We start from the raw sequence: 10,973 nt of genomic DNA, 5'->3' as shown, positions 1-10,973 counted from the left end.
TATCAAATCCAAACTTATTTTTTAATTTTTCAATGAAATAATACCATATTTGATGTTGCTGCAAATTTTTGTGAGACAAATACCCAAAAATGGTATAAATTTTAAATATAGTGTGAATGATTTGAGAAAAACTACTTTTGTAATATATACTGAAAAATAGGTTTAAGTTTGATGTAAATAGTTGGAGATGACCGTAATCACTTTTGTGACGTAACGTCATGTGTTTTGAAAACGCATATTGGAGAACTTAGTATAATTTGGAAGCAATTAATTTGAAATTTTATCTAATAGAGATTAGAAGAGACATGTTGACAATGAACAAAATCAAACAATAATATCATAAAACCCTGGTCGAATTGCTGCAAATCATGATTCAATTTACAGTATGTTGTTTTCATTATTTAAATTATGTAATTTTTGAAATTTAATAATGATTTTTTTTAATAATTTACTCCTTCCATCCCATAGTAGATGTCACACTTGGGAGATGACACGGGATTTTAGGAGATGTTATTTTGTGTGTTAAGTGGTGAGATAATATAATTTTATAATTGATGTGAGAGAGAACTTTTTCTACAAAAAGAAATGTGACATCTTTTGTGGGACAAACTAAAAAGGAAAGTGTTACATCTATTATGGGACTGAGAGAGTAATTTATATTAGAGTGAACTACATAAACGGTACCTGATCTTTCACTTTCGCACGTAAATGGTACATGATCTTTATTTTATATCGCTTTTGGTACCTATAAATCACATTTTTGGTACCTGATGCAATTTTCTTCCTAAAATGCCCTTTAAACAAATAGGAGTATATTTTTCCATTTATGTCATAAAGGGTATTTTGAACATACATAAAATTTGTACCAAAATTGATATTATAATATCTTCTCTCATTCTCCTAATTCTTTATACTATTATTATTAATCAATATTAATATTATTATTTTGATGTTATAAATTAATAATTAATTTATTTTTAATATCATTCAAATATACTTAAATATAATTATAGTTATAATTATATTTGATTATTATTTTTATAATACTAAAAATTGATAGTAATTAATAAATAATTGTAGTATAATTATATAAATTATGAATCACATAATATTATGTAATAGTTATAATTATTATTTTACATTAAATTAGTAACTAATCAATATAGATTATTATTGTTATTATACAAAAAACTTATAGTAATTAATAAATAATTGTAGTGTAATTATATAAATTATGAATCACATAATATTATGTAATAAATATTATTATTTTACATTAAATTAGTAACTAATCAATATAGCCTTAATAAAAATTTAAAATTGTGAATTGTATTCATAATGATATAAAAAGTTGAATATTTTTAGTTAGGTTTTTCAACCTTAAAATAAATATAAAATAATTTAATAAAAAATATTCAATTAATTTAATTACTTTAAATAATTATTTTAATTAGATATTTTTGTTTTTATTTATATTATGAATGCAATTAGATGTATGTATATAACACTAAAAAGAAAGAAGAAAAAAGAAAGAAGAAGAAACATAAACTAAGGAGAAAAAAGGTAGTAAAAGAAAGGAAGATAAAATACTAAAAAGAAAGAAGAAAATGAAGAAAAAAGAAAGAAGAAGAAAAAGAGAAATAAGAAAGGAAGAAAAATAATCACATATTTGGTACTATTTAATGGAAATTTCTAAAAATATCCTTCATGAAAAAAAAAATAACATATTTGGTATCTAGTCACAGAGTACCAAAAACGATATAAAATAAAAATCAGGTACCATTTATGTGCGATAGTGAAAGATCAGGTACCATTTACGTAGTTCACTCTTTATATTAAAAATATGACTATAATTTTAATAAATATATTAAATTTAAGATTAATAAAAAATAATGATTAATAAATTTAAAAGAATAGTTGTGATTGAAATTTTATACTTGAATTATTGATTTTTTAGTTGAATTTGTGATGTTTATTGTGGTAGTTTGTAAATGAATAACAGAAGTTTGATAGAAATTTAGGGTTGGGTTGTGCGAATGTTTTATGACACCCAAAAAAATCTTTAGAATTTAGATATTTTTCTTTGAGTAATAGCTACTACTAATTAATTGAACACTTATTCTATGTTAATTTTTATTTTTCGAAAATTATTTTTATCATCTAATTAAAATATCATATGATTACAAGGCTAAATAATCCAATAAACAATACTTAAGAACTACGTTAAAATTATATTTCTACTAACATTTATAGAATTATTAGTATCAAAGTATCAAACAATGGATGTATATGTACATACTTTACATATGCGGTGTGATTGATAATACATAAAAACCCCTAAAAGCCTATAAAAGGCCACCTTTTACTCCCTTCTCCCTCGTTTGGTACAGCTCCATTTTGTCGGAGAACCCAGAAGGAAATAGCATGACTTGGCGGTTATTTAGATTACAATTGGCATTCCTCACATTCAAATAATAATAATAATAATAATAATAAGGCCTTTCCCTTTGGAGGGGTCATTGCGTACCCTGATTTAACACCCCTCACAATATTGTCGAACCGGAATGTGTGGGGCCTTTAGAGTTAGGATTTCAACCTTATTTATCTGAATAATAATAATAATTTTTATTATTATTATTATTATTATTATTATTATTATTATTATTATTATTATTATTATTATACCAAAATTTTAACTAGTTTTCAAGAAAAAATTAATATCCATGAAACCTTCTTGATATCAAGATATACCCCACAAATGTCGAGAAGATGTGTTGATTAAATTTATCAAAACAAGACGATATCATTCGAATAATTTAGATTTTAATTATATCTGAATCTAATGTTGCAATCACTAATTCGTATCATAGGACAAAATAAATTGTATAGTACTACGTAGGAGTAGTATAAAAGATTATGAATAATCAGAAAGAAATCAATTTCAGGCTCTTCACGCTTGAAATGGGACATATGGCTCTTGGAATCGGCTAAGGCTTCAGAGCCGAGCCGAGCCGAGACGGCGCTTAACGTTTCCCTTATCGTACGCCGTTTGGTAGTTGGTACGGATATTTAATGTGATGACGTGGCGATTAATTATTTTGTCCACTTTCATATCTATAATTCCGTGAAATTATTTTCTCTGTTCTCCCTTTTCATTTTGATCTTTGCATGTGAAATTATTAGCAAAAAATCCGTCCTATTTAAAAACGTTCGTAATTCGTATGACACATGATTATACGTGGAATAACTGATTATGATAAAATAAAGTGCAAAAGGTATTTAAGTATTTTAATGAAGAAAGATGAGAGATAAATTTATTTTTAAATATGACAAGCGAACATCTTAAGTGTTATAAATTAAAAAAAATATGGATATCTTCACTGAGACGGAAAGAGTATTAATAAAGGTACAACTTACGAGGTTATTAGCAATTAAATCTTAATTTTGAACGATTTTACAAGATTAAACCCAATTTTCAAACCATGACATTCAATAAATTTGACATCCTATATACTTTTTTTTGTTCTTTTGTAAACCTTTGATCCTCCCGCCCTATTAAATATGATACATTTATTTTTTACATAAGTTTTTAGATAGTGTTAGTTTAGCTATTAAATAAACAGAGAATTAAGTATTAAAGAGAAAAAAAATAAAGAGAAAAAATAGGAAAGATTGTAAAATAAGAGAGATAGAGTGTTATTTTTTTGAATGTCTCACTTATAATAGAATAGTCTAAAAAGGATTGTGCCCAACTTATAATGGTGCGGAGGGAGTACTATTTAAACTAATTTAAGATTGAATCTTATAAATATTATACGATTAGGTAAATTCAATATAATGGAATACACTTAAAACTGGGACAATGTCAAGTAAGACTGGTTTAAATTCATGAGTCTCGGTCCTTCTATAAGGACAAAATTAGTTTTAAAATCAATTCAATTATGAAAAGTTAATTTTAAACAAAAAAAACAACAAACTTTATAAATTTGGATCTCTTATTCTTGACAGTAATTTGCACTAACCTAATTCAAGTGACACGATTTAAAACTACTTTTTTCTATTCGAATATAATAGAGAATTATTTGAGTTCACTTATATTTTAGGAGATAAACATGTGTACATAATAATCTATAGCGTTGATTAACATTATTATGTAGGCCATGACAACAAATGAGAGCTATGGAAAACTCATCCATGGAAAAAATTGTGGCTTGTTTTTCACTTGGACCCACCTATATCAATTTAGGGATTTAAATACTTAGACAATCGTCTTTTTCTTATTCTTATTTGAATAAACATCCTACATTTTTATCGGTTCGAAATAGCTGCCTACTTATTTTTCACGAACTTTCAAGAAAAATCTACTCATTATAGTTAAAATGTTAATCTTTAAAAAAAAAGACCTAGATTTTGTTTAAAGACACGTTTTATAAATTATCGTAACGATAACACTCCATTTTAATTTATAATGAAATTGAAATATCCACAATGATTTGATCTCGATACATACATTAAATCTCATAATTTTTTTTATATAACAAGTGAACATTATTTAAATCACTAATATAATCTCTATATTGGCGTTGAAAATTTGAATAATATTTATACTAATATAACAATCACATACTAACGTAGTACTATGTTTCATTATTTTTTAAAATTCCAGACGGCGTGAAACCACCACGTAACCACCACTTGCAGTATTAATTTAATCAAAAAATCGAATTCTTGGTAGTAAAAAGTACCCTTCCATGTAAAAAGTTGGCATAAATATGGTTATTTATCAAGGAAAATTTGCAATAATAGATTATTTAAATGCAAAGAGGCACCACCGCGGAGATTACGCGTACGCTTATTCATGAAATTGCCGTCTATTTCTAGTCACTTCTGTTCCACCTTACGATCACCATTTTTATGCTTCTCTCAATTCCCTCAAACACACACTCTTTCACCTCCAAAAACACGCACATAACAGCTTCATTTTAGATTGCTTCTCCCTATATTTGGGGCTTCTCAACCGGGCCTTATTTTTTTCTGCGCGGTAAATCTTTACCTGTCTCAATCATTTTTCCTTTTCTTGGTTTATGATAATTAATCTTTCGTGGCTATGGTTTAGTACACCTTTTAGGTTTTGGTGATTTTGGGTGAATTTGGTTGTTTTTTTTATTTGGGACTTGTCTAATTTGTGGTGGGCTACCTGTAGAATATGTTGGGTGTGTTGAAATAGTGGAAAGATTGGATTTTTCGTGTGTTTTTGGGACTTTCTTGAAATGGGATTGTGATTTTGTTGCTGGGTTTTTTACAGGAAAGGAGGTTGGTTGAGGTTCCAAATATGCATTGCTCAGTTTGATTGATCACTCTGGACTACCTTTCCTTTATATTTGAGCTGTCTTGGTTTTTCTGGAAGCAAGTAAAGCAGGTTGTGAGGCTGTGTTTCTTCGGTTTTCGGGCTAATCCAATGTGAAATTCTTCGTGTTTTTGTTGCTGTTGTTGTTGGGCCGGGGGGGTTTGGTTTGAGTGTACAATTGCAGCTTTGCCTGAATACGAGGAGACGGATCGCGGTAGTAGTAGGCCTTACCTGAATCAGTTTGAGGTTTTTGAAGTGAGGTTTTGATCTGAGGAATGGCTTCTCTTAACTGCTTTTGCCCTTCTTGGAGGAAGAAGAAGAATAAGGTGATTGATTGTTGAATGAGTTGCTTTTTTAATTTGACGATTTGTGTGTGTGTGTGTGTGTGTGTTGGTTGTGTTTCTTGGTTGTTGAACTGATTTGATCTGGGGTGTAGGGAGGGAAATTGCGGCGTGTTGAGCTATCCAGTAAGGAGAAGAATGGGAATGCTTTGCACGTGAAGCTCGAACATGTCCAGGCATCTTCAGAAAAGAACGAGTTGAGGTCAACATCTTTCAGAGTTCCGGTTCCTTTTCGTGTCCCAGGGAGTTCTAGATGCAGTGTGAAGGTGATGAATCACGAGAGCCCCGTTGCAGCTGATTCCCATGAGGCGGACTATGAAGGGGGAGACGAGCATGATGGGGCTTCCCAGTTGGGGAGGGATTCTGAATTCAAATTCCAAGCATGCTCTGGAAATATAAGCGAAGAAAAAGGAGGCGACTTTCAAGGTACCAAGAGCTCCGGCTCCTTGGATATAAACGAAGGAGAATTCAACTTCCAAGCGTGTTTTGAACATCCCAACGAAGAGAAAAGGCCAATTCTACGAGAAGTGGAGTCCTCGTGCTCTTTGAACATTGATGACAACGCTGAACATAGCAACACGGAAGCAATGTTTGAGATGGATGCAAGTGGACACCTGAGTGATCCGGGGACCGGGAAAGCTAGGTTTTGGGCTTCTCCTGAGCTCAAGCGCTCGTGCTCTAGTTTGGCAATAAGAAGCGTCACTCTAGAGCTCAAGAAGTGCAAATCTTACGAGGATATGCAGATGTTGGCTGAAATGCACGCGACGGGCAATTTTGGAGGAGGAGGGGGAAGCCCTGCGTCTATCAAGACGCGATGCAGTGCTGATAAGGTGATGCTGAAGAAGCATTCCTCGAGCCAGATTCTTCCTTCCGGGAGCCGGAAACTGTGGTGGAAACTGTTCCTATGGAGTCACAGAAACTTGCATATAACAGCTGATACAACGAAACCGCTCCTATCTGAACTCGAGGCTGCGCCTCTCAACCAGCGCGGTGGCTACTCATCAGATACAGTCGAGCCTAAGCACGCCACCGGCTCAAGAAACATGAGATCTCCGAGCACATTGACAGAAGAGTCGACTGAGAAGGGCAAGTGCAGCACGGATGACACGAATTGGGACGGATTGTACGGACACTCCAACATGTGGCCTCAGAATCAGTGGCTTGCCTTCCCTCCCGACTCGTCTCCTTTGTGGAGAGTGAACGAGTGGGTGAGAGAAGCTTCCTCGCAGCCTCCTTGCCTAGTGGACCGAGATGAGCCTCAACACGAAGATGATATTTACTTCCCGTCCTCTCCTGAGCACGATGCATCACATCCACAAGGCTCGTCTCATTTGTCTCGACCTCCGGCTGCAGGCACACACGAGGAAATCTCACATGCCAACACTGTTACCCAGTCCTTGACCACTAATTCGAGCGTGGCTCATATCACAGGCCTCGGACTTGCAGTCATTCCCTCGATTTCGCAGTTTTCCAGCCTTCGAGCAGTCAACTTGTCTGGCAATCTTATTGGTATATTTCAAATATGATCATTTTAAATATTAGTTGAATGCTTATGAGTCTTTTTGCCAATGATTTATTCCTCTTCTATTTGCAGTTCATATAACTCCGGGATCTCTCCCAAAGGGTCTCCATGTTCTTAATCTATCGAGGAACAAGATAAGCACGATCGAGGGTTTAAGGGACTTGACTCGTCTCCGTGTGCTCGACCTCAGCTACAACCGGATCTCCAGAATTGGTCAAGGTACGTTTCTTGCAACCCGTTCAAGTAACCCATACTAGAAACTCCGAGCTATATATCAGCTAACACGTCGTTTTCTTGGAACAATGACAGGGTTGTCGAACTGCACTCTTGTTAAAGAGCTCTATCTAGCCGGGAACAAGATAAGCACAGTGGAAGGTCTGCATCGACTCTTGAAGCTGACCGTGCTCGATTTGAGCTTCAACAAGATCACCACAGCAAAGGCGCTAGGCCAGCTCGTAGCGAATTACAGCTCCCTCATCGCAGTCAATCTACTCGGGAATCCGATCCAGAGCAACATGAGCGAGGATCTATTGAGGAAGACCCTCTGCAGTCTGCTCCCAAAGCTTGCCCTGCTCAACAAGCAGCCGATAAACCCACAGAAGGCTCGAGAGATACGTGTGGACTCCAATGCTAAAGCTGCGCTAGGGAGCAGTGGCTGGAGCAGTCGGAGGAAACCAGTGAGGAAGGGGGCAGCAACGGGGGCTTCGTCGTCGTCTCACAGTGTTCGGAGAAGCAGCCCCACCGTAAGCACCAACCGTAATAGCAAACACAGGTCAAGAAGCACTTCTCGCCATCATTCAACTTTGAGGGAGAAGGCTTGATTTTCTTTTTGATTTTGCTTGGTTTTTTTATTTCAAGCATTTAAGAATGATTTTTGTGATCTGTAATTTGTGGCTGCTTGTGTAAATTTTACCTTCACCTATATATAGCTTTGGATTTTGAATTTCTTGCAGTTCTCTCTCTCTCACACACACACACACACATTCCTCAGTGATGGGAGAGAAAATGCATTGTCTAAACTCTAAAATAGAACAAAATCAGCCAATATTGGAGAAGTTCCTTATTCTACAAGTACAATAACTTGTACTACTAATAATCTTGTTTCGTTTACACGAACATAGAAGTATGATCCTCAACATAAAAAGGTACTCCAACTTTACATAAACCCTAAACCCTCTCTCACACTCTCAATTCAAAACCCATTTCCCCTCCACTCTCAAGAATCCAATCACAAATCACACCCAAATCTCTGCCCCTCTTCTCATTCTTGTTCACCCTGCAATCCAATTGCAATTCTTGCAAAAATCAAATCTTTGAAGCCTCAATTCTCATCTCATTCTTCTTAAACCCTTCTTCAATCCGACTCCAATTCTTGCTCAATCCAATCACACACCACACTCCTGCTCAGTCCTGCAATCCATCTCGGACTCCTGCATATCCGCGTACTTATAGAGCTTCTCGTTGAATGCCACCTGCGCGTCCTTGTCAACAAGCTCTCCATCCTCGCCATAGCCATCCTTGAGAAACACGCACCAATTCATCTGCGTGCCAGCCAGGTAGAATGTCCGGGGCTGCTTGAGAAGCATCTGATACGTGTGCTTCGTGAGGCTGAACTCCTCCTTGAACTCCACCACATTGTGTATGTAAGCCCTCTTCTCCAAAGTCAAGCTCAAGAACTCATGGATGATCCCAACTCTGTACTTCTCTGCCTCCAATGTCCACAAATCGAGCTTGCTCCCATCCGAATAGGGCGAAACCAAAGGCAACGTGTTCAACAAATTCAACTTCCTCTCATCCTCCAGCTCCAACTCCAGCTTCCTGCCATGCTTCACTGGGAATCTGAATGCCTTCTTCACCTTCTCCTCATCAGCCATGAATTCCTTCTCCAACGCACTCACAGCCAGCGAATCGTCCCAATTCACTAGCTCAAGAATCCTTTTGCCATCATCTTCAACGACTACTCGGAAATAATTAGGGTAATTAGCGATTTTATCCCTAAAATCCTCTGAAATCCCAAACAATAACCGATTGTGGTAGATTTTGCTCAAGGGGATTCGTTTATTCACTGACATCATCAGCAATTTCCTCACGGCATCTACCCTACGAAGCTCCGATTTAGCTTCGATTTCGCGCTCCTCGCGGAGGAGATCTTCCATGAGATCGGTGAATCCGAACCACATCTTGCCGTCGGAGTGGCGGTAGGTTTGGAAGATGAGCGGGTGGCGGAGGATGGATTTGAGGACTTTCCGGCCGCGGGGAAACCCTAGCTGCTGGTGGAGTTTTCCGGCGTCGTCGAGGAGGAGGACTTGCTCGCGCTGTTTGGAGAGGAATTCCTTGGTTTTGGTGAGGAATCGGAAATGAGCGTCGCGGTGGAGGATGTTCTCCAAGTGGCGGATGAGATTGGGCTGGGTTTGAATCGATTTGGTTCTAGGGCTTTCCTTCTTCTTGCGCTTTTTTCTGAACTTTTTGGGGGTTTTGGTGATGAGGAAGGAGGTGGAGTAGAAGGCGGCGGAGAAGGAGAGAACGTGTTGGGGTTTCGACGGGAATACGGTAGTAGAGAGAAAGCGAAGAAGAGCCATCACGGCGGCGATGGATGGAGGCCAGCGGCAGATCTGAAGAATGCGAAGTTTAAATATTTCAAATTTCAAGAATAAAATTTATGTAAAACTTTAGAAATTGTACTTTAATAAAAAAAATTATTACCTGATCTGTTAAGTCAAAACTTTTGAACATACAAACTAAAAAATTGTGAGTATTAAAAAATAGAGTAAAATAAGTGATAGAAATAAATAGGGAGTAAAATAACTTAACATTTCTTATATTATAGAATAATATAAAGGGGCGTTCGGTTTACAAAATTGTATCTCGTGATTAAATATGTAGTGTATTTGGTTCTTGAGATTCAATTTCACAACTCAATCCTAGATGTATAATCATAGGATAATATTAGTCATATCTAAGAGCACTCCCAATGGTCCGGCTAAAAACTCTCTTATTTCTCCCTAACTCTTGTCACATCAGCACCATAATTTATCCCCAGTTTGTAGCCAACTTTTAGCCAACTGCTCCAATGGTTTCTCCTTTATTTCTCCCTAACTCAACATTTTCATTTTTACATCATCACTAATTTAATTGTTTTATTTTTGTATATAATAAAGCTAGCTAATTTAATTTATAAGACAAAACAAATAATAGTAATAAAGTTCGTTGTATTAAACACGAGTAAACATTACAACGACGAAAATTAATAAAAAAAAAATAGTACAGGAATGGAAAAAAAAATTCAAAGTAAAAAAATTCAAGGGCGGTGGGCGCGGTTTCTATTTGCCCACAATTCTTCGATCATATCGTGTTGTAGTGCTCGATGGGCCTCCATTTGGTGTATGTCCATGAACGCCTTGAACCGTTCATGTTCGTTGTACGGTACACCCCGGCGGGCGGACTCGGACTGGGTTGAGACACCGTGACTCGATGATGCAACACTGGTGTCGTTGGTGACGTTGAGGACGCCTTCGTGTTCATCATCGATGATCATGTTATGCATGATGATGCACGCATACATGATGTCGGCAATATCCCCCTGGTAGAAAAAGCGCGTCGGGCCCTTTACCAGTGCAAATCGTGATTGGAGCACCCCAAACGCCCTCTCCACATCCTTGTGCGCAGACTCTTGCGCTCGGGCAAAATACTTTCTACTATCTCCGATTGGGCATCTGATCGTCTTCAAAAACACGGGCCATTGCGGATAGATGCCGTCAGCCAG

At 36.3% G+C, this 10,973-nt stretch overlaps 2 protein-coding genes across 2 annotated transcripts; one reads left to right on the top strand and one right to left on the bottom strand.

Moving 5' to 3' along the window:
* The first annotated feature begins 4,833 nt into the window (after nt 1-4,833).
* LOC125185253 (uncharacterized) lies at nt 4,834-8,153 on the top strand. Its single transcript, XM_048081755.2, has 5 exons — nt 4,834-5,041; nt 5,306-5,673; nt 5,784-7,197; nt 7,283-7,429; nt 7,520-8,153. Exons 2-5 carry the CDS (start codon nt 5,623-5,625, stop codon nt 8,029-8,031), a joined length of 2,124 nt encoding a protein of 707 aa, XP_047937712.2. The 5' UTR covers nt 4,834-5,041; nt 5,306-5,622; the 3' UTR covers nt 8,032-8,153.
* Nucleotides 8,154-8,237: 84 nt separating this feature from the next.
* LOC125185254 (Ubiquitin carboxyl-terminal hydrolase family protein) lies at nt 8,238-9,841 on the bottom strand. The gene has a single exon (XM_048081756.2). It carries the CDS (start codon nt 9,787-9,789, stop codon nt 8,596-8,598), a length of 1,194 nt encoding a protein of 397 aa, XP_047937713.2. The 5' UTR covers nt 9,790-9,841; the 3' UTR covers nt 8,238-8,595.
* Nucleotides 9,842-10,973: the final 1,132 nt, after the last annotated feature.

Source organism: Salvia hispanica, chromosome 1 (genome assembly GCF_029641045.1).
Source record: "Salvia hispanica isolate PSC_SH4W2 chromosome 1, Shi_PSC_v1, whole genome shotgun sequence".
NCBI lineage: Eukaryota > Viridiplantae > Streptophyta > Magnoliopsida > Lamiales > Lamiaceae > Salvia > Salvia hispanica.
The sequence above is the reverse complement of the archived record's forward strand: the minus strand, read 5'-3'. Positions and strand labels throughout refer to the sequence as shown.